General features: G+C 42.7%; 3 protein-coding genes across 9 annotated transcripts; 2 read left to right on the top strand and 1 right to left on the bottom strand.

Moving 5' to 3' along the window:
• The first annotated feature begins 955 nt into the window (after positions 1–955).
• LOC119367867 (putative 12-oxophytodienoate reductase 12) lies at positions 956–2,699 on the top strand. Its single transcript, XM_037633255.1, has 4 exons — positions 956–1,092; positions 1,223–1,503; positions 1,682–1,834; positions 1,923–2,699. Exons 1-4 carry the CDS (start codon positions 1,034–1,036, stop codon positions 2,540–2,542), a joined length of 1,113 nt encoding a protein of 370 aa, XP_037489152.1. The 5' UTR covers positions 956–1,033; the 3' UTR covers positions 2,543–2,699.
• A 2,047-nt stretch (positions 2,700–4,746) lies between these two features.
• Positions 4,747–13,456, top strand: LOC119364376 (putative 12-oxophytodienoate reductase 11). Of its 7 annotated transcripts, none has more exons than XM_037629843.1 (9): positions 6,439–6,859; positions 9,306–9,348; positions 9,486–11,076; positions 11,172–11,253; positions 11,611–11,672; positions 12,063–12,165; positions 12,250–12,291; positions 12,405–12,446; positions 12,882–13,456. In XM_037629843.1, exons 3-9 carry the CDS (start codon positions 10,895–10,897, stop codon positions 12,975–12,977), a joined length of 609 nt encoding a protein of 202 aa, XP_037485740.1. In that variant the 5' UTR covers positions 6,439–6,859; positions 9,306–9,348; positions 9,486–10,894; the 3' UTR covers positions 12,978–13,456. The 7 variants fall into 7 exon arrangements, with proteins under 7 accessions (XP_037485738.1, XP_037485744.1, XP_037485742.1 ...); XM_037629842.1 differs by having other exon boundaries at positions 6,477–6,568; XM_037629844.1 differs by lacking the exon at positions 9,306–9,348 and having other exon boundaries at positions 6,456–6,568; positions 10,769–11,076.
• Positions 13,457–13,467: 11 nt separating this feature from the next.
• On the bottom strand, positions 13,468–15,563 carry LOC119364375 (GTP-binding protein YPTM1). Its single transcript, XM_037629840.1, has 8 exons — positions 15,345–15,563; positions 15,145–15,217; positions 14,962–15,009; positions 14,818–14,865; positions 14,497–14,568; positions 14,242–14,397; positions 13,972–14,075; positions 13,468–13,886 (listed from the first exon to the last, which is right to left on the bottom strand). The coding sequence occupies exons 1-8, from the start codon at positions 15,356–15,358 to the stop codon at positions 13,781–13,783; spliced, it is 621 nt and encodes a 206-aa protein (XP_037485737.1). The 5' UTR covers positions 15,359–15,563; the 3' UTR covers positions 13,468–13,780.
• Positions 15,564–24,004: the final 8,441 nt, after the last annotated feature.

Raw genomic sequence — 24,004 nt, 5'->3', positions numbered from 1 at the left:
TCACAAATGAATGAAGCGGGTAACAGTTGTGCATGGAACATTGAAACTTCTTCAATGTGCCAGGATATGAATGTATCGCGACATCTACAAAGCTCATATCCCAATGTTCAGATATATGCGTAGACAAGGCGGAGCGTCGGCATCGTCGACACTTGACAAAGAAGAGCTTTTGACCCTTCAGAATTTAACATCACAAAATTCGTACACCACATCCCCTACCTACCACATCATTTATCGCATCCATTTTGTTACTTCTTTCTATATAAGTATCATCGAATTGCGTATTGGCATAGATTTAAATGAATCATATCCTAGTTGTGTATAGAACATTGGAACTTCTTTAATGCATCATTAGATCAAGGAATGTGTCACAACGTCTACAAAGTTCATCAGGGTCAAAAAAACATCTACAAAGTTTATCAGGGTCAAAAAAACGTTTACAAAGTTCATCAAGGTCAAAAGAACGTCTACAAAGCTCACATCCCAATGTTAGGATATCTGTGCGGACAAGGGGGGGAGCGTCATGACCCATTGGCGCTTGCTAGAAGAGCTTTGACCCTTTGGGGTTCATCATCACAAGTGTCGAGTAACGCATCCCTCACCTACCACATCGTTTACTGCCCTAATTTGTTCTTGTCGCTATATACATGTTACCGCTCACAAATTGCCTAGTTTTAATGAATGAAATACAAGTTATGCATGGAACATTCGTACTCCTTCAATGCACCATCGGGGATGAACGCGCCATAGGTCTACAAAGCTCATTCCTAACGTTAGGATATAATGCGGGCGCGACAAAAGGGGGAGCGTCAGTATTGACGGGCACTTGCGAGAAGAGGTTTGACCCTTTAGACTTTAGCATGCATGACAAGTGTCGTATAACAAATCCCCCACGTATCACGTCGTTAATTGCTCCCAATTTATTTTCTTGCTATATAAGTAAGTACCGTCGTATTGCAAATCGCAAGACACTCAAAAGTACTAACGTTTCAAAGAGAAGTAGTAGAAGGAAGAACAAGGAAGACCAAGGTCGATGGAGCCCATTCCTCTCATGACTCCCTACCAAATGGGCCCATTCGAGTTTTCTCACAGGTGAGTAACACGGCAAACTTCCCAAGCATCAATTCGCATCTGATTTGTCTCAACAACAAAAAAATCGCATCTGAAAGTAGCAGTGAACATCATGGAACCTGATCTCGTTAATTTCACTTCCTTCATTCAGGGTCGTGCTGGCGCCGATGACAAGATCGAGATCATACGGCAACTTCCCGCAGCCGCACGCCATTAGGTACTACACGCAGAGGGCCACGGAGGGTGGGCTCCTCATCTCGGAGGCCACGGGCGTGTCGGCCGACGCGCAGGGGATGAGCGCCATCCCGCACACCCCTGGGATCTGGACCAAGGATCAGGTCCAGGCATGGAGGCCCATCGTGGACGCCGTGCACGCCAAGGGCGCCACTTTCTTCTGCCAGATCTGGCACGTTGGGCGAGCATCCGACATGCGTAAGATTTCTGTTGTCGCTGTCCATTGCACTGTAGCTGCTGCTGTCAGTTTCTTTCTTTTTTTTGCGGTTGAACTGCTGCTGTCAGTAAAAAAAAGTTTAGCATGTTTTTTTTTTATTTTGCGATGAAAAGTTTAGCATGTTCTCAGCTCTGATCTTCTGTCTGTATTGGCCGTCAGAGCAAGAACCCATCTCCAGCACCGATAAGCCGATAGAGAGGACTCCACAGAACTACTCCATGGACTTCTCCACCCCCAGGAGCCTAACCGAGGAAGAGATTCCCGATGTCGTCAATCAGTTCAGAATTGCTGCCCGAAATGCTCTTGAAGCCGGTAAGTTCGTTCGTTCGCTAATCCAATTCGCAGATGGTTTATGCTCCTGCTTGAGATCGAGGTTCTAATGCGGCATGCGTGCATGCAGGGTTCGACGGGGTGGAGCTGCACGCCGGGAACGGCTACCTGCTGGACCAGTTCATGAAAGACGGCGTGAACGACCGCGCCGACGGCTACGGGGGCAGCCTTGAGAACCGCTGCCGCTTCACCCTCGAGGTGGTGGACGCCGTGTCGAACCAGATCGGGCCCTACTGCGTCGGCGTGCACCTCTCGCCCTACTCCGGCTGCCTCGGCTGCCGCGACTCGGACCCGGACGAGCTGGCCGTGTACATGGCCCGGGAGCTGAACCGCCGAGACATCCTGTACCTCAACGTGGTGGAGCCCGAGATGGCCTGGGAGTACGACGGCGGGGCGCTTGGGGTGGGCCATCACAGGCTGCAGGCGATGAGGGACACCTTCGACGGGACGCTGATGGTCGGCGGAGGGTACGGCAGGGAGGAGGGGAACTGCGCCATCGCCGAAGAGTACGCCGACCTTGTCGCCTACGGCCGCCTCTTCCTCGCCAACCCCGACCTGCCGGAGAGGTTCCGGCGGAACGCGCCGCTGAACAAGTACAACCGGGCGACGTTCTACACCGACGATCCCGTCGTCGGGTACACAGACTACCCGTTTCTCGGCCAGACGTCCAAGGGGAATGGCGTGATATAGCAAAGATGCATGCATGATACCTAAGGAACTGTGTTGCCGTTCCCTCAGTGTGGCTTCTTCTTTTATTTCTACTGTAGTACCGTCGTATCAACTATCAAGAGAACAATTACCGTGCTTAATAAAAGGCAACACCAGTTTGGATGATTTTCGATGATTACACTCGCTTCTTTTACTGCCGTTGCGTCTTTTCTGCTTAGCTTTTTTTTTTTTTTTGTAAACTGACTTCTCTGCTTAGCTGATTTGCACAAGAGGGAAACATCTGGGGGATTTTTGTAGCAGATTTTTCTTAAAAAAATGGGGGGAATTAAGCGCGCACATATGCTTGTCCTTTACTCTTTTTTTAGGGGTGGCTGTCTTTTACGCCTTTTTTTAGTAACTCCTGTCTTTTAACGAAATCACTAGTTAAGTAGTACTCTTTGCGGAGATCACTCTAACTTTCCCAGGTTGCGACAAGTGGCGGAGTTTTTCTTTTTCCGTAGATCCATTTATTCAAAACATTTTATCTCTTAACCCGTGCGTCCAAATCTCGAACCGTTTTCGTTGTTGGATTCCTCGCGTCGAGATCTTCAAAACTAGTAGATCCCATGTTCATAGCTTTTGACGAACTTTTTTTTCACGAAAAAACCGACGAAAAAACCGAACCAGGACCACGGGTTTTTTCCTTTTCCGAAAGAGGCACGCCCATGCCTCTGACGAAATCACAACCGTGCCTCTCACAGAAGCAAAACCGTGCCTCTCGCGAAAAAAAAACAGAAAACACGTTTTTTTCCCTTTCCGAAAGAGGCACGCCCGTGCCTCTTGCGAAAGCACGACCGTGCCTCTCGCGGAAGCAAAACCGTGCCTCTCGCGAAAGAAAAAAAAACAGGAAACACGTTTTTTCCCTTTGAAAGCACAACCGTGCTTCTCGCGAAAGAAAAAAAAAAGAAAACATGTTTTTTTTTCGTTTCCGAGGAGGCACTGCCGTGACTCTCGCGAAAGGAAAAAAACAAAAAGCACGTTTTTTTCGTGAAAAAGATGCGTTTTTTGTGCAAAAAATTTATTATTTTCGAATTTTTTTGTCGAAAAGCTAGGAAAGACCGGTGGAAAACCAAAACGTCAAAAAAACCCGAAAAAAAACCGTTTAAAAAGTCGAAAACGCGTGCGAAAAAATAAAAAAAATGAAATCCGGAGGGAACGCCCAGAACACGATACGTGACGAATGGCTGAGAGCGCGTCAAGTGGTGCTGATCGTTGCGAGGCTCCCGAAGAAGCGCTTGTTAATTAGCTGCTCCCGTCTTTTAAGCCTTTTTTTAGAAGAGCATGTCTTTTACGTCTATGAGATAATCGAAGCCATGGCGGATGAGCCTGGTCGCCGCTTGGGCTTGCGCACGACAGCTTAGTGACATAACCTAGCCCGTGGGCCGTCACGCACGCCCTAGCTAAATGGTACTTCCTCCATCCGAAAATATTTGTCATCAAAATGAATAAAAGGGGATGTATTTATATGTATTTTAGTTTTAGATACATTCATTTTTGTCTATTTTAATGACAAGTATTTTTGGACGGAGAGAGTACTTCGATTAAAAGAAAGCTTTCCCTAAAAAAATCAAAAAAAGCTAAATGGTACTCCCTCCGTCCGGAAATACTTGTCCTATAAAATAGAAGTATCTATAACTAAAATAAGTCTAGATACATCATTTTTTAAGACAAGTCCTACAAATGAATAAAACAGTTGTATTTATAACCAAAATAAGTCTAGATACATCCATTTTTAGGACAAGTATTTCCGAACAAAGGGAGTACTTACACTACATGGTACTCACGCCTCTAAAAATGCTAAATGATACTCACCCCTCTCAAAGAAAAGCTAAATAGTCCTTCACTGGATCTGGATGACTGCAGCAGTGACCTCGAAGAAGTGTGTAGTACTCCCTCCGTCCCAAAATTTTTGTCTTAAATTTTTTTAGATACGAATGTACCTTATACTAAAACATGACTTGATACATTCATATTTGGACAAATCTAAGACAAGAATTTTAGGACCGATGGAATACGGTAGTTAAGTTTGTGGCCAGCTCTTCCTCCCTCGTGATCTTGCAAGCAAAACGTGCGTCCACAATCGTGGCAGGTTCATTGAACCAAGTTTTTTGAAAAGGATATGTCGCCGCGTCCAGAGTAGGAGTAGTACGTATTACTATGAAAAGTCTTCCTTCTGCACACTCGAGAGCAGTACGCCCGCCACAGCTTTCATCAACATAAAGGCTGGGAGGTGCCAAGGCCCCACCCCGACGAACGGGCGGAGGAAGGGCGGAAGGGGGCAAGGAACAGACCAAGGAAGATGAGCAACACTGCCAGCACCGCGCCCTCCTCACCCCCTACAAGATGGGAAGGTTTGATCTTTCCCACAGGTCCGTCTTTTCTTCTCCCGATCCCACTATCTCTTTCCTTGGTACGGAATACCCCAACCAGCCGCCGATTTTTGTTAGTAATCGCCCAATAATCGATTCTTTTAGGTCTTATACTTGGGGCGATTCCTGCAACAGGGAAACCATTCGGGTGCTAAAGCTGCCAACCGCACTAATTTTCTCAATAAAGAGGATTATTTAAATCCCGGGCATGGCTCGTGGAGGATCTTTTCTTGTTTGGATACTGCTGCCCTGTTGCTGTTCATATCTTGTTTTACCATCAAGAACAGAATTTAGCCCCGGGTTTTAACCCCCAGGATAATTGAGGATGGAACCATCATGCTCAGGTCATATGCTGAAATCTATTATAGGGGTTGTTGCAAACAATGAAAATTAACATGCATTATGTATTTATTTATGCAAGAGAAGCCTCGACCCGAATTTTTGATGTTTCTGAATGAACTTGTCAGATGATATTGTCAACTCAAATCATCTGTTATTACAACCAAAGTTTTGATGTTTCTGAATGAACAAGTGAGATGATATTGTCAACCCAAATCATCTGTCATTACAGGACAGTCATTCAGGAATAGACCCCAACTTTTAGGAGTTAATACCAATGAGTGTGCACCACTCAGTAAGTGTGGTCAACAGTCAAGTTTCGTCTGATGAATTTGCTGCGTGTCCCTGAATCTTTTTGGCTGTGCCTATGGACTTGTCCTGGAAAAGGAACCCGAAGAATTCTGTCACTCATCTTTACCTGATGATCCACTTGCCTGAGGTCTTTCCTTTTTTCTGTTTAGGGTAGTTCTTGCACCGCTGACAAGGGAGCGATCCTTCGGAAATGTTCCTCAGCCTCATGCCATACTATATTATCAACAGAGAGCAACCAAAGGAGGCCTTTTAATTGCTGAGGCCACTGGAGTTTCAGACACTGCTCAAGGGTGTGTACGACATATCCTTATGCTGTGGCTTTTTGACATCTTAGTAGTCATATGTTCAGTTTCCTCTTTGCAGTTGTATGACTTTTAAAGGTGATATGTTTCTTGTTACACTGTATGAATGCTAGGTACAAAGACACTCCTGGCATTTGGACAAAGGAGCAAGTAGAAGCATGGAAACCGATCGTGAATGGAGTTCATGCTAAAGGAGGAATATTTTTCTGTCAGATTTGGCATGTAGGAAGAGTCTCTAATCACAGTAAGTTTACCAACTCTAATATAAGGTTGTCTGACTTGTCATCAAACCAAATTTAAGCACAATTATGTCGCAAGCAATAATACCTCAAATGGATTTTAGATTTTTGGCTCAACTTTTTATGAACATTCTGTGCAATTATTTACCATTTTATTGCACCATGAGTTACCTCGTGTTTTTTCATAAACAAAAATACATTAGCAACCCCATAGTTATCCTTGTAGCCATGCTTTTATTTCACTTACACATGTTCGTTATCTCTATGCAGCTTTTCAGCCTAATGGGCAGGCTCCAATTTCGAGCACTGATAAGCCACTCAAACCTGTAGCGAGAGCCAACGGCATAGATGCACCTACAATCTCAACTCCTAGGCGGCTACAGACTAATGAGATTCCTTTGGTAATCAACGATTTTAGGGTTGCTGCTAGAAATGCAATTGAAGCCGGTAAGTACCTTTTGGTTGGTAATGAACCCCCCTTTGGTAATTGTTATCTCTCACATTTGTGCTCCAAATGTTATGCCAAAATTATATATCATACAAAGTAGAGACTTCTCATTCAACCAAATTAGTATCAAGAGAAAATTATCATACACTTTGTTCTCGTTAATGTTCTGTCTAGTGCCTAACAGACACTTACTGAATTCTTCGACATCGCCCTGACTTGCCTCGGAGGTTTGGTAGCATATGGGCGCTTGTTTCTATCCAATCCTGACTTGCCTCGGAGGTTTGAAATAGGTGCTCCTCTCAACAAGTACATAAGAGATACTTTCTACCTCTCTGATCCAGTTATTGGATACACTGACTACCCATTTCTGCCGTCCAATGTCTAGATGGGCCTTTCAGGAATGAATCCCCACCCCATCAGATCGTCTACCTCATGTATCAGTACTATGTTAAAAAGGAATAAGGTCATTGATTTCAATGCTCATGTGTATTAGCACGGTATGGATAAAATATGTAATCATCATTGCAATTTAAGAAGCGCAAACTGAAAAGCAAATTAAGAAGTCTGATTTCTTGCCAATCCCACACACTCAATACTTAAATTGGTGCAACAGAAATTCCTGATTATGCAGGAAACTGGAAAAAATGCTATTAGGTTACCTTGTGAATCCAGCATAATCATTAGAACTTTGGCTTTGGCATGTTCCCATTAAAAACACGTCATTCTTGTAAATACCTTGGTTTCTCTTCTCTCTTAATGAAAAGGCAGCGCTCCTGCAGGTTGCTCGCAAAAAAAATAAAAATTCAGCAGAACTATGATTTTTTGCACCTAGCCCAATACACTCAATAGCTAAATTGGTGCAACAGAACTATGTTTTAAAGGCGTCCGTAAGGCGACGCCTAGGCGACGCCTAGGCGTCGAAGCGCTCCCCCTCCGCTTTGGAAAATCGACCGCTTTGGGCGCCTAGGCGTCCAAAGCGCCCGCCTAGGCGTCGCCTAGGCGCCAAAGCGCCCCCCCTCCCTAAGGCGGTAAGGCGTCGCCTTAAAAACATAGCAACAGAAAACTTCAGTTGTTGTTTAATTTAGAACTTAGCAAGATTTTCAGGATTTAAACGCTTTAAGTGGTTAGATCTAAATTTCACTGTTCTCAGTTAAATGTAAATCTTCAGTTTCTGTTCTAATCTGACAAAGTTGAACCTTGGTCTCCTTCAAATTCTTTAAGTGAAAAAAGAGAAGATTATCTACTAGACTCTCAAGCTTATCGTAAAAGTAATTGTGCAATCATATTTTGGAATGACTATCCCTGATATTACCTGACATTGTCTCAAGTAAATATCAGGCTCACAGATTAGAGAATCTTATTCTGAGCTTTAATTGTTGATATCGCCACCTACAGAATAGTGAAAAGCAGCATTATTAGTACGTATATAAAAATGAAAGCTATGTAATGGCCAATACTTGTGATTCCTTTGGCATCACAGACATGTTAGAAATCTTCCTTTGGAACTTTATCGCCTGTGTTGATTTTTTTTAATGTAGTTTTAATATCTAGCCTACCCCAACTTGTTTGGGATAAAAGGCTTCGTAAGTAAGTAAGTAGTTTTAATAGAATCATAGCTGTCACATTCATTTTGTGGATGATGTATCATGTTCAAGGAAGAGCTTTCAATACCCTTCTGTATCAAAAGTGAGGTTCAGGTGCACTAAAGCACACAATCTTATTGGTGATTTGTTTATTCATGAACAAATCTTAGTTATTCTCTTCAGAGGCCTGTTATTTAGTGCAAATTTATGGTTTTGTTAGTGAAGACTAATATTAGGTGCCTGACGGCTGTAATAGTTTTCAGGGAGATTGCTAGATCAACACGAATTTCGGCTATGCCTTTTACGGTTTTCTTTTATGTAAAGAAATTTCTTAAGATCAGGCAACCAAGACTTCTCTTCTCTCTCACAAAGTAAAGAATGCAAGTAATGTTATTATTTATGAAAGATTAAAAAATATCTAGCTTGAAGATTCTGCCAGTTTTTGCTAAATCAAATTGTTTTCTCAACTGATATAAGGAGGCAACTGCAATATTTGAAAATCTTATCAAACTAGTGATAGGAATTCCGGAATGAACTTTCTGCAACAGAGAGCTGAAAACTTAGCAACTGTTTGCTTTTTTTTTATATCTAAATATGTAGCAATCATGGTACAAGTGAACAGGCATGCCTAAAAAATACATTTTCATTGAGAAGTAATAGAATATGAACTTGTGAAGGTCGATATTGTGCAAAGTTACAGTATCTTGGTAAGACACAACAAAGGAACATCGCTAGGCTTATGTTGAAATTTGAACTATTGTGCCTGGTGGCACCTTTCTTTTTCAACACTTCAATTGAAAGGAAGCGGCTAGTTGACACTCTTTCCTACCTGATACCTATCAACATAGCCACATCGGATTGTGCCTCTTCAGTGGATGGTATAACCTAAAGAACATTCGCTAGACTCGAAAAAAGCGACAAGCAAAAAATCATCAGCTTTGCATTTGTTCCTTTGTTGGGGAATAATTATTCTCTACTCCTTTTATTTTTTATATATTGTTACATTATAATTATCTCTGGTCTATATCTATGGCATGATCTAATGAATTAGTTTGGATAATGGCAGAGTCACCCTTCTACCTTGTATATTATCTGTTTATTGATTTGAGTATTCTATGAAATTCCATGTCGTAAAAAAAATCATAACGTGTAGGATTCATGTGCTTGGTTCACCACTGCTTCTTCATCCCTCATATGTAAGTGATGCATGAAACCTATCTATTTCCGAAAATGCTGTGTCTCGTACTGTTACAACTTGTCTTAACATGTACTCAAAGGGCACCTTCCTTGCTAAGCAAAACATGTTTTCATAAGATGTACCTATTTTGGCCAGGGAATAGATCTAATCAACACAGCAGTTGATGATAAAGGAAGATACTTCATTTTGGAGAACCGATTCGGGTTCAGTTGGCTAATGGTGTCACACCGAGCCCACCCACATTCGACTCTCACCTCCGTGGATGCTCATATTTTGAAATGCACACAAATGCATTTTAGGTTCTTAACTAAAGTTATTGATTTCATTGGACTTCCCGAGATTTGATGAATGATAGATAGATAACAATATACTGCACTGTTGTGCCTCTGTAATGTGACTGACCACCTTGACTTTGACAAATACTTGAGGATAACTGGTCTGGAATCTGGATCTAAAGCCATTTTAAAGTGTTCATGAAAGGGGTGGTCCTGGTGAACTGTCATCATGATTGGGCTCATATGAGCTAGTCATCATAACTTTGGTCAATTAAGTTTTCGCTCCAGTTGTGCATGTATAAATATGTTATTTGTGCCTACTGCAAGCTTCTTGCTTTATTCTTCTCGTATTTGCTACTTCTGGAGTGGCAGACATGACATGTTTGGATCTACTAAGTGCACTAAGCAACCTCTTCTCAACTGAACATAATGGTACAAGAACCAGTTAACTGTGATTAGATTATCAGCAGGTACTTTTTATTGGACATTATTTTCAATAGTTCCAAGTAAACTTGCAGATAGGATGGAGTACCAGACTCTTTTGGTTGGTGCTGGAATTCTATAAAAGACGGAGTCATGAAAACCAAGTGAACAAAACAAAATAGATTGCATGACACTTAACAGTAAAACATGTAGTGTTGGCTTCACACTTTGAATTGTACGGCACACATTTCTTTTAAAACTCTTTAGAGGATTGTAGAATATATCGCGTGTCATTCCTATTTTTTTATCATTCTTTAGTCAGATGGCGGCATAGTGAATATGAGCGTACAAGAAAGGAAATTGTAGAATACTAGAGTTTAAAATGTTATTCTGACCTTTCAAACTAGAACAAAGTCTTAACAGTGTAAAGTGTAAATGCCTTTACATCAGACATATTCCTCACTAATATACATTGTAATCATGGGCCACTTGATTATCTAGCATGGGGCAGTACAAGCAATATGGATTTTATACATTACAAGGAATTCAATACACTTTGAACAAGCTGTAACATATGCCCTTGTACAAGGTAGCTATTTAGGCTACTTTGTGAATTGCAACAGCTATGTGTTGTTTGACTCTTCCACAACCTGCAAGGACTGGCCTACCAATTATTCCTTGTCCTCAGGAGCCACAATAAAATGCTCACATCCATGACAGGTCTAAATCACCATTTGCCTCAAGTGCGAGAGGAGGATCCAGAGTCCAGTTGCAACAACCTCAGAAGCTAGTCCAAACTAGTGAGAGGTTGTGTGCACAAACCAGAAGGTAGACTGAAGAATAGTAATGGCTCGTGGTAAGGTTCAGATGAGAAGGATAGAAAACCCAGTGCACAGGCAGGTCACCTTCTGCAAGCGGCGAATGGGCCTCCTGAAGAAGGCAAAGGAGTTGTCTGTTTTATGTGATGCTGATATCGGTGTCATGGTGTTTTCTCCTCATGGAAAGGTTTATGAGCTAGCTACCAACGGGTATGCATCTCTCTCTTGTTAAGTGATTTAAAGCCAACTCCAGAAAATATATATGTTTTAATTTGTTCATATGTTTTATGTCTGAGATGTATTAGGAACATGCAAGGCTTAATTGAGAGGTACAAGGGTAGCAACACAGAAGCACATGGTGAAAGTAGCGAGCAGAACAAACCCGAGGTCAGGATCACATGGTTTATCACATAATGACAATTGAAAAATAGCACTGCAAAGCTATGCATTCGAAATACATTAGTTGTATTAAATACTGCATGGTCATTTAGTAAGAGACCTTTGGTTTGGCGCACTGCCCATGATTTGTTCATCAGCGCGCATCAATCTTGAGTTACATTATATTTTACATAATTACTACTCCCTCCGTCCGAAAATACTTGTCATCACTCCCTCCGTCCGAAAATACTTGTCATTATATTTTATCCATTTTGATGACAAGTATTTTCGGACGGAGGGAGTAATATGCAAAGTTACTTCTACATCTAATTCTATTGAGGTGCTGGCATTCCTCTCTCATTGCAGGTAATACAGCAAGAGGTACTACTCTTAAGGCAAGAAATTGACTTGCTTCAAAAGGGCTTAAGGTAATCAGCTGTGTTATATTTATATGTAAATGGTGAAGCAATTTCATGTCTTCTGTCTGAGCAACTGGCACAACTTTGTTAACTTATGCTTGAATGACGACATACTTACCCTTTGTGCTATGCCAATTAGGAAGAGTCCATTAAAAAGGACAATTATCTTTCGTGATACACCAACAGTTTACTATTGGCATCAAATTATTAGTTTTTTAAGAGGTGTTATAAAATATAATAAATTGAGAAGTAGTAGCACATGGCTTGGCAATACAGGCTGATGCTCCATATTAAACTGGCAAGATTCCATTAGAAAGGTTTGAAATATTATGAAGGTGTAACATACAAGTATAGTATTGAGCACAATACTGATTGATAAAAGTAAGCACATCCATGCAGGTACATGTATGGAGAGAATGATATAAACCACATGAATCTCAATGAGCTGCAAACCCTGGAGAGTAACCTTGAAATTTGGGTACACAATATCCGCTATACAAAAGTAAGCTATATCTCCTTCTCTGCGCAAACTAAAATCTTTTCAGAAATGATTATTTTTAATATACTGCCCCTTTCTGCTGAGTAGATGCAGATCATATCTAGGGAGATTGAGATGCTCAAGACCAAGGTCGGCTCCACACGAAATTTTATTCCTCTAATGAGATTTTTTTGAACTTGCTTGTAGAAAGATGAGCACAGCAATTCCCTTCACCGGTGTCCTTTTGTGCCTCTGTTTTGCAGGAAGGCATACTCAAGGCTGCCAACGACATACTTCAAGAAAGGGTACTATACTCTAACCCAGATTCATTTAAAAGAAACTGCACTATTTGAGATGTTACCTTTTGATTTTAGGATAGCGTTCAGATCAGTTTTAGCATTTAGAATTAACCAGACACGGTAAAAAAAAAGCAGGGAAATCGACTATATGAATAGTATTAGATACATCCGTGTCTAGATAAATGTAAGACATGCTTTTTGGGACAGAGGGAGTAGAAAATATTATTGCTGGTCTTTTATATTTTATAACCATGGACCTACATATTTGCTGGCAAAAAGTAGTTTTGGATATGCTTCAGGGATGCAAGTGGTTCAGTACTTTGCATCCCTCTACGCTGGTATTCTAGTTAGTGCAGCCCTGCTGCAGCAAGAGGGACCTAACATAACAACATTTTTAATCAGACCAACATTATTTTTAATGTCTTGATCTTGTTTCTGCAGATAATTGAGCAGAGCGGGATTCTGGACACTAGCAGCAACATGATGATGCCACAATTTCCCTTCCAGCGAACCATGGAGAGTGACTACTACTTCTAGCCTAAACAACCAACCTATCAAGCTAGCTCGCCAGTTCGGGTTTGAGTTCAACAAGGCTACCCTTTATGGAACTCACATAACCTTATGTGTGCCACTTCATGTTGTAAAAAGGAAAAAGAAGATCAGCATCTGTCGATGTACATGCTTTTTTCATATGTAGATTCATCATCTTTCAGATTGGACTATTCGCAGATTGCATGATGTTACCGCACTTTCCCCTCCAGCTGACCATGGAGAGGAGTACTCGTGTAGCCTGAACGACCGACCTATCCAAGTTATCTCCTAGTTCCGATTTGAGTTCGACAAGGCGACCTTGCAAGGACGTCTCATAGCCTTGTGTGATGTGTCTGCCACTTCATGATGTAAAAAAGTACAAACAAAATCTGCATCTGTATCTGTATCTGTATCCCTCAAAAAAAAAATCTGCATCTGTATCTGTATCTGTATCCCTCAAAAAAAAAACTGCATCTGTATCTGTATCTGTACAAGCTTTTGCATACGTAAATTGTCCAGTTAGCAGATTGCAATATGGTTGATATGGTATAACTCTGGTTGTCGTGCTGATTAGAGAACCACCGAAATCGCAGAGTTTCCTGACATGATTTCGACATATGTTGCTCCAGTGAAAGATCGATACGAACATGCGAACTCGCTTACTGATACAGTTTGCAGCTAGCTAAAAATGTGTTCCAAAAGGGAAAGAAGTAATAAGTTCACATTTGGCAGATGCCATTTTCATCCTGATTCCTGGAAGCTAGCTGTGCTGCTGGGATGCCTTACCCTCCCACAAGTCCGATCTCGGGTCATGTTGAACAGCAGCTGCTCTTCTGCTTGTGCTGCTGCTGCTGAATTGGCTGGCCTTTCATCTGCACCAGATTAGAGGCCTTCCTCTCCAGGCCTCCAGCTTTGCTGTGGATCAGACACACAAGTTTCATCAGCATAAGCATTCCAAATAACAGAAAGTAATAGTGTGGAAGTTCATTTGCTCCTCTACCTCTTCTTGATTGCTGCAGACATTGCCAAAAAGGCCTCTTCAACATTGATGGATTCTTTAGCACTTGTCTCTAGGAAAGGAATACCCATCTCATCAGCATAGGCCTGCAATGGTTTGCATTGCGCATTGGCATTGAGCTTAACAAAATATGCAACAAAACAATATCGGCATCGACAAATGAGGAATTGATTCATTTTCCACAGGGTATGGAGACATAGCCTAGTTTATAAGTCAGTATCTCGAGTGCAAGAGGGTAGTTGGAAAAGTGACCTGTGCTACGGCAGTATCGACGACCCTGCTCTCAGCCAGATCACACTTGTTACCAACAAGAAGCTTGCGCACACTGTCGTTGGCGTACTTGTCGATCTCGCTCAGCCATTGCTTGACATTGTTGAAGCTCTCCATGTCCGTGATGTCATAGACAATCTGGATACAACTCAAGGAAACGAAACGCTTGCTGAATTGCGGTGGGTAAAAGCTGGGAATTTTTTGTTGTTGTTTTACAGGTGGAGAGATGAAACTTACGATGATGCCGTGAGCCCCTCGGTAGTAGCTGCTTGTGATGGTTCTGAACCGCTCCTGTCCTGCTGTGTCCCACTGTTGTGAATGCAAAGAGGTACTGATATGAGATGAGACTGCGAGCATTACGGTTTCTGCTTTGTGCAATTGTTTCCACCGGCAGTGGAATGCAGTTTGTATGTTTGTGATGCAGGGGTTTGATGGGGAACCAGTTCATTTCCAATACACAAAAAGTTGACGATTGCAGGTGACAACATATCCCTTACGTGATAGCAAACTTTGAAGGAGAGGCAAACTTGTGAAGAAGAATAGGGATTAATCACTTACAATCTGCAGTTTGATGGTCTTCCCATCCATCTCGAGAGTGCGGATTTTCTGCACACGTGCATCATCAATCAATCAATGGAACCAAACATAGGATGAGAAAGTGCGTACAGTACTAAGTAGCGAGAGAGAATCATCAAGGCTCACAAAGTCAACGCCGATGGTGCTAATGTAGCTGTCCACATACGAATCGTCCTGGATGAAGAAGAAAAATCACAAGAAAATCAGGACCATGCCATTATGCGCGATCTTGAGAAGGAAGACGGCGCCATTGGTCAGTCCACTCCACCCACCCACATTGCCAAGGAGTAGTGGTACCAAGAAACTCACGGAGAAACGGAGGAGGAAGCAGGACTTGCCGACGGAGGAGTCGCCGATCAGGAGGAGCTTGAACAGGTAGTCGCTGCACCCAGGTCAGGACAAGAGCAGCATTTTTCAGTTCACCAGAGCAGAACAACCAGGCAATTAACGGGAAATGTACATACACGGAAACAAAACCAGGCGCGAAAATAGAAACGGAAGGAACTCACAACTCGTTGCCCATGCTTACTCCTCCTCCCCAAAGGAAGAAGACCAAGAACGGAGCAGGAAGTCAGAGACGGAGAGATTTGGCCTGTGGGCTAGAGGTGGAGAAGAGGCTTCTCATGGGCAGAAAAAGGTCATAACTCTGGAGTGCACTAGTGCAAACTGATCTCCCGGTGCAGTTGTTTTTTGTTTTTCCATCATCGATCCCCACGCACGCAGGCAGGATCATGACGTGGAACTGCTCCCTCCCTGCACATGACCCTGATTGAGTTGACTCACCCTTTTCTTTAGGATTCATGATGACAAAGCATCCATCACCTTAGTAGCTACTACTACTAAGGTTGTCCTTTTTTTTTTGGAGAGGATGGCCTGGATGTTCCCGTGCGACTCACGCTTCTCGTGCGACACACGCATCTCGCGTGAGCTGCGAGTTCGCTGTGACTACGTTCCCAACCTTCTACATCTGCTGCTGGCGCTTGGCCACCGGTCGATCAGGATGGGTCGGATGGTGGTGTTCCCCTGCCACTTGGCACGCTTTGCGATGGCTGACGGGTGGGGCGCGCTGGTGGCGGTTCCTGAGGTGATTAATGGCGACGAGGGGGAGGGGAGAGGGGTTATCTGGCTGACGCATCGGCTCTTCTCCACTTCCTCCACCACTCCCCCTCTCGTAGATCCGATCCAAAATCGCCTCCGCGACGCGCAGCCCACAGAGTTAGGGTTCGATGACGACGCGCCAGCAGCAGATGTGGGCGCTGGCGGCCGGCGACGAGGTGCTGATGGGGAGGCTCCAAGAGATCGACCGGTGGTTCCCGATGGCGAAGGCCCTCAACGACGCCTCCGAGATGGTGAGAGATATGCTCAGGGGGGAAGAGACCCTTCGCTGCTTCCCCAACTACGACCGGCAGCCGGCGATGGGGGTGCTCCTCTGGGCGATGCTGGAGGCGGAATCGCTGGATCCGGAGCAGCGGAAAAAGTGAAAGGTGTTCCGCTCCCTCCGCTATCGCCTGATTCAGCCAAGAGCGCCGCCGCCGATGCAGCCGCAGGTGGTGCCGCCGTCGATGCAGCCGCAGGCGGGACCGCAGGCGCCTCCGCAGGCGGTGGTGGTGGGGGGTCCAGCCCTGGGATCCAGATGGGTTCCGATCGAGATCGAGTAGGACGAGGAGGAAGAGATGGTGGTGATGGCGACGCCAAGACGCAGGAGGACGCCGGTGACTCCAACAACTCTCCCTCGTCGCTCCCCTCGCTTCCCGAGGCGCTCGTCTCGCCTCCTTGCCCTTTCCCGCCGCCAGTAGGGTTCTCGCCGGCCGGGAACCGCTTTTGGTTGCTGGCCGGTGAGGGCTCCGAGGCAGAGGAGGAGGGGATTCCCAATTTCTTCAATGAAGGTATGCTTCCAAATCCCAAATACTTAGCATCTACTGCTTCAATTGAGGTGGGTGATGCTAAAATGGGAAGAATCAAAAGGGACGCTAGATTCCAAAATAAGAATAATGAGAGAAAAGGGTTAAAATCCCAGAATGCAGATGACTGCAAGGAATTGTTTGAGAGGAGGGGGATGGGTTTCATAAGAACAACATAGAGGGGATTGAAGGGAAATTTGCTGCTAATAATGGTAGAGGTGGTAGAATTGATGCACAAACAGTTTATGAGCACATGAAAAAGGATGCTATACATCCTATTCCACCGTGGTTTGACTCTGTTGGGGTTGATTTTGGGGATATAGTGATACATGGAAATCCAATCGGAGTCCCTGACATCCCAATGGGAAAAGCAAAAGGGAGAGTTGAGGAGGATAACATGGGGAGAACCCTAATTATTTTTGGGGGCTCGATAGGGAAAGATTTAAATGTGGACCTGGAGTTGGGCTTGGCGGGGTGGGGGCCCAATGGGCTGATGGACACCACGGCCCAGGAAAGTGGAGGTGGGGTGGCAGCTATAAAGAGAGGTGAGGGAGATGGGGCTAATCAACCTCGTTAGGTAGGTTTCCCTCCCCCTCCCACCACGCCGCCGCCAGCTAAAGAGATGGCCGGAAACCTAGGCAGAGGATTTGGAGGCCCTAGATTTAACCGTGGAGGAGAGGGAGGGTTTTCCAGAGGTAGATTCAACTACAGCAACAGAGGAGGGGGTTGGGCTAGAGGAAGACACGCGATGACTGACAGATTTGGAAGCTTGGGAAGAGGCAATGGCAGGTATGGCGTAGGAAATGGGAGTAGCAGAGAAGATGGAGAGGAGGAAGAATTTGCTGCAGAGGATAGGGGTGAAACCTTGAAATGGCAAGCCAAGACTGGGAAGAAAGAGACGATGGACAGCAGAAGCGAGAGGGGAACTGATAGGACAGAGAGCTCGGGAGTGGAAAAGGAGAAGGAGAAAGAGGGGTTGTCACAGAAAGAACATAGTGCTCAGCAACAACTGTTGACTTCCCTGCTGTCCCAGTTAGTTCAAGGGTTGAAAGGAGGAGAAAAAGAGATTGTTGAAAGATCATTAGGAAAACCAGTGGAAGGCCAGCCTGGTAAAGAGACCCTGAGGAGAGAAGAAAGGAAGAGTGATACTCTGCAGAAAGCTGATAGGAGAGGTGACCAGGATCTAGCTATAGATATGAAGAAACAGGGTGGAAAAAGCAATTGGCAGATCAATTTAGATGAGAACAGGAGGGGAGGGGAGAGAGTTAATAAGCAGGTGTGTGGCAAATGCAAGGATCCAAGACACTCCACCAGGGAGTGCAGAGTGGGGCACTGCCTGGTTTGTGGTAGGGAGAATCATATCACCAGTGAATGTAACCTGCTGAAACAAATAAAACTAGTCCCAAAATATGTTGGATATGCTGCTAAAGGGCTGAGAATCCTTTTGGTTCAAAGCTACAAAGATATGCTTATTGCTGAACACACCAATCCCCTGGGTGTGGTGATTTTTAGAGAAGGAAAGATTAATGAAACTAAGCTTACAAGGGCTTTGGGAGAGATGTTTGATTGGGGGTGGCAGTGGAGAGTTAAGGAATTTGGACAAGCTGGTTTCATGATGAGATTCCCCAACAAAGCTAAACTGGTAGAACTGGCTAAATTTAATGACTTCAATCTTCTTGGTACTGGGGTGGTCATCAAGGTCCAGCCATGGTCTTTGGATCATCAAGCTGTGGGGAAAATGCATGCTGTCTGGGTGAGGATAAGTAAGGTGCCTGACTGCTTCAGACATTTTCTGGGTATATGTGAAGTTTCTGCTGTAGTGGGGCCTGTGCTGGAAGTGGACATGGACACAGTCAATGAAGAGAAAGTAAGGGTCAAATGTGGGATTAGAGATGTGGAGAAAATCCCACCCCATGTTGAAATCACTGCCCCTGATCTGCTCATGTTCAAGATTTGGGTGGAATTAGAGATGGTGGTGGAAGTTGGCTGGTATAAGGAGGACAAGAGGAAGAATGAAAGTTTACATAATCTAGAAGAGGGAGATTGAGACAGAAAATAGGAAGAGAACCAGGGTGGAGGACAATGATCACAGGAGCATTTCACTGGGATGCTTGTCACTCAAACAGAGTGAGGAAGTGGATGGGAAAATGAACAAAATGAAGAAACATATGGAGGAGAGTATGCAACAGTGGCGGAATGAGATGTATAATGAGAAAAGGAAGTGGCAAAAAGAGAATGACATTATGTTCAACAAGATCAAGATCCTGGAAGAAGATAAAGCTAGACATCAAGCATTGTGGGCTAAATATGAGCAAAAAATTAAGGAGCTTGAGGAAAATTAATACAATATGCAGACTAAGATTAACCATCAACAAGAGGAGATTCAGAAGTTAATTCAAAAAGCAGTTAACAGGGAGCAGTATGAAATGGAGTTGGCTAACATGGATTTGGAGGACTATGATAAGGAAAATCAGCACAGGAAAAGTGAAACTGAATCTGGGAAATACAATGAACCAACTGACTACAATGCTAGTCAGGAATCAATTGGTACCCTGGGTGAGAGAATGGCAGACCTTAATGGGGTGGAGGTCACAGAAAAAGAGGGAGAGGAGAAAGAAGTGGAAATAAAAAGGAGCCTCAGGAACAAAGGAAAAGAAGATCAGAAAATAGAAGAGATGGCTAAGATCAGAGCTGAGGAAAGGGATAATTATAGTAAGGATTCTGTTTTTGAATTTGCTAACCCCTCATTGTTGCAAATTAGTTCTATGGTAGGGATTGATTTAGTATGCTCTATTGATATGATTGAAAAGAATGTTGATATTATCAACAAAATGGAGAGAGCTAGAAGGGAGATTTACTTCCAAAGTGTTAAAAGAGAAAATATAGATGAGGTAGGTGAAACAAAAAGAGAAATGGAAGAGGGTAGTGACACACCAGTATATATAAATACTGGAGATATGAATGTTGATGAGTTATGTTCTGATTTAGAACACTCTGATGCTGACATTGAGGAACAACAATATAAAAATCTTAAAGGATTCTTCTCTGGAAGAAAGGGAGCTAGAAAAAGCTCACCAGCTTTAAGCCGTGTGAAGCAGTCTGTTGGGATTGGGGTTTTGAGAAGGAAAAAAGGGAAGAAGACTGATTAGTCTTTCAATCCTGAAAAGTATATATATTGATTTGGGTAGATAGATCAAGGGATTTTAAAACTACTTAAAATGAGGGGGATTTTCTGGAATGTCAGAGGCATTGGGCAAGATCACAAAAAAAGGTATATTAGAGAAATGATCATAGATCATAGACTAGACTTTGTGGGGATTTCTGAGACAATCAAGCAAGACTTTACCAAAAATGAATTACATAATTTGTGTGTGTGGGGGGGGGGGGGGAATTACCAATGGTGCTGGAACCCCCCAAGAGGAATGTCAGGGGGATACTAGTGGACATTAATAAAGATATGTTTGATATTGAACACATTGAAAAAGGGCAATATTTCTTGAGAGTTTTAGTTTTTGACAAGAATATTAAAATGCATTGGAATTTAGTCACAGTCTATGGGGATGCACAGAAGGAAGGGAAAGCTAGTTTCCTTGCTGAACTAGCTAGAGTGTATCATGACAATCCTTTGCCCTGTTTGGTTGGAGGGGATTTCAACATCATAAGAAACAACAGAGAGAAAAACAAACCTATGGTAAATGAACATTGGTCCTTTTTGTTCAATGCTATTATTGAACAAGCTGGACTAAGAGAACTTCCTTTGAATGGAAGACAGTACACCTAGGCTAACAACCAGGAGGACCCTACTTTTGAGAAGCTGGATAGGGTTCTGATGTGTCCTGCATGGGAGGAAAAGTATCCTTTTTCTATATTGCAAGCATGGGCTAGGGAGATCTCTGACCACACTCCTCTGTTCCTGGATACAGGGGAAACACATATGACCAGATACATTTTCAGATATGAAAGTGGGTGGTTTTTAAGAGAGGGTTTCAAAGAGCTAATTCATAAAACCTGGAATAAAAAATTTAAAGGAGATGTGTTGGATAGATGGCAGTCAAGGATGAGGGAGTTGAGGAAAAAAGCTAAGGGATGGAATAAAAATATGGATGCTTGGTACAAAAAAATCAAAATAGAAATCATAAAGGAATTGGATGATATTGATAAAAGAGCAGAAAGCATGGGGCTGACTGCTGTAGATAGAACTGAGCAAAAAGAGCTTAGATTGCAGCTGAAAAGAATTATGACACAAGAAGAAATGAAGTGGATTCAGAGATATAAAGACAAAGAAATAAGAGATGGAGATGGAAACACTAGATACTATCATGCAAAAGTAAATGGGAGGAGAAGAAAGAACAAAATAATTTCTTTAGAACAAGATGAAGGGATCATAGAAGGGGATGACAGTCTGATGGAGTATATCACCAACTTCTATAAAAATCTTTTTGGGCATCCTGAGGAATCCAACATATCCTTGAGAGATATGGAAATGGAAAAAATATCTGCCCAAGATAAAGAGGAATTGTTGTCCCCCTTTTCCTTGGATGAAATTCATCAAGTAGTTATGGGGATGAAAAGAAATAAAAGCCCCGGACCTGATGGATTCCCTGCAGATTTTTACCAGGATTTCTGGGATCTGGTTAAGTGGGACCTGAAAGCTTTAGTTGAGGGATTTGCCAGGGGGGATATCAACATTGCTAGGCTCAACTATGGCATCATTACCCTGGTGCCTAAAACCAATGATGCCAAACAAATACAAAAATTCAGGCCTATTTGCTTGTTAAATGTGAGTTTCAAAATTATTACTAAAGTTTTGATGAACAGGCTGACAAAATGTGTTGCACCTGTCATCTCCAGAACACAAACTGCATTCATCAAAGGGAGATATATTATGGAGGGAGTGGTTATTTTACATGAAGCTTTGAACACTTTCCATAAAGATAAAGAAGATGCTTTGGTTTTTGAAGTTGATTTTGAAAAAGCCTATGATAAAATTAAATGGCCCTTTGTTATGCAGATGCTAAAACAAAAAGGTTTTCCTGATAAATGGTGTGATTGGGTGATGGAAACAATGAGAGGGGGGCATGTAGGAATCAAAGTTAATGATGATATTGGTCCTTTCTTTAAGACCTATAAAGGCTTAAGGCAGGGAGATGCTATGTCACCATTGCTATTTGATGTGGCTGCGGATGCTTTAGCAATTTTAATGAATAATGCCCTAAAGATGGACATTGTTAAGGGAGTCTTGGAAAATAATGAAAACAAAGGTGTAAATATGTTGCAATATGCTGATGACACCATTTTCCTGGTTAAAGATGATGAAATTAGTATAAGAAACCTCAAATTCATTTTAGGGGCTTTTGAGCAGATGTTTGGGCTAAAAATAAACTTCCATAAGAGTGAGTTGATGCTGTTTGGTAAAGCTAAAGAGAAACAATTACTTTACCAGGAAATATTAACTTGCAAAATGGGGGATTTACCTATCAGATATTTGGGAATGCCTGTATCTGACTCTAGGATCAGAAACACTCATTGGAGTTGTGTGACAGATAAGATTGAGAAAAGATGTGGGTGTTGGCAGGGGAAATTGCTAGGATCTATTGCTGGTAGATTACCTTGGTGCAAGCTTGCTTGACCAATATCCCACTGTTTATGATGTCCTTCTATGCTGTTCCAAAAGGAATCATTAAAAAAGCTGATTTTTACAGGGCAAGACTGGTGTGGCAAGAAGATGAAAATGTTAGAAAATATCACTTAGTCAACTGGAAAGAATGTTGCTTACCCAAGGAATTAGGGGGGCTAGGAATTCTGAATTTAGAAGTCATGAACATAGCCCTATTAGCTAAATGGTTCTGGAAAATGGAAACAGAGGAGGGGATGTGGCAAGATATTTTGAAAAGAAAATATGGAAAAATGAATGTTTAGCTCTGATGGAAAAAAAGCCAGGAGAATCTCAGTTCTGGACTAGTCTTCTGAACATCAAGGATATCTTCTACAAATTTGTGAAGAAAAAACCTGAGGAGGGGAAGAACATTAGGTTTTGGGAGGATACCTGGGTGGATGATAAGCCCCTAAAATATGCCTACCCTAGATTATATGACATTTTCTTTGATCATAAAATAACTGTGTATGAGGCCATCCAAAAAGGATGGAAGGGTTTCAGATTTAGAAGAACTTTGCATGGAGAAACTTTAGATCTGTGGAATGCTTTGAAGAGTAGATGTGAAACAATTAAAATGAATGGGGAAAACGACAAAATTGAATGGACCCTCACTGCTGATAAGAAATTCTCTGTTAAATCTTTATACAAGGAACTGATTACGTCTGGGATTAAATTTCCACAGAAATATCTGTGGAAAATCAAAGTTCCTGCCAAAATAAAAGTCTTCTTGTGGATATTCTTGTGGATAGTAAATAAAAAAAGCATCCTGACTAGGGTTGTTTTACTCAAAAAAGGGTGGAAGGGAGGAAAAGAATGTGTTTTTTGTGGACAAAATGAATCAATTGATCATTTGTTGTTCAATTGCTCGGCGGCATCTTTGCTGTGGAGTTTGGTCAGATGCGTTTGTGGCCTGAAACCTAGTCCTGTAAATGTAAAAGATTGTTTTGGGGGATGGATAAATAAATTCAACAAAGAAGACAAGAAATTGGTGATGATTGGTGTTTCTGCTTTATTCTGGGCTATTTGGAAAAGTAGAAATGCAATTGTCTTTGAGAAAAAAAGGATTAATGATCCTTTGCAGATTATCAAACTAATGGTTCGATGGTTGCTTGATTGGTCTATTTTGCAGACAAAGGAGCCGCCAAAAAAATGCTGGAACTGGGGGCAAGAGTACTAGAACGAGCAGCAAGTGAGGTGTACACAACAGGGCAGGGATGGCGAATCAATGTGGCAAGGCTCCCTGGATGAGGGCTGCTACACCTTCTTTCTGCTGCTGTTCTAAGTCTGTTTTGGCCTGCTAGTCGCTAGTTTTACCTTTATTTCTCTCTTTAGTTGTGTCGATGGGCCTTATGGGCCTGTGTTGGTCTTGCTGGTTTGGCGGAATACTTTCGTTCTTGTGCTATGCTGTTGAACCTGTCATATGGTGATCGTACTTTGGGAACTATGTAAGATTGGTTTTCAGTAATGAAAATCGGAAGGGGGGGGGAGCTCTTCTTTGATCAGAAAAAACGGGCGCGTCGCGCGCCTTTGTTGCTACTCACACCTAGTACGATCAATATTGCTTTTTTTTCTTTTAGAGTTAATACCACTATTGATACATAAACTTGTAGGG

This window comes from Triticum dicoccoides, chromosome 2B (assembly GCF_002162155.2).
Source record: "Triticum dicoccoides isolate Atlit2015 ecotype Zavitan chromosome 2B, WEW_v2.0, whole genome shotgun sequence".
Taxonomy (NCBI): Eukaryota; Viridiplantae; Streptophyta; class Magnoliopsida; order Poales; family Poaceae; genus Triticum; species Triticum dicoccoides.
Note: the sequence above shows the minus strand (reverse complement) of the source record. Positions and strands in the feature narration are given on the sequence as shown.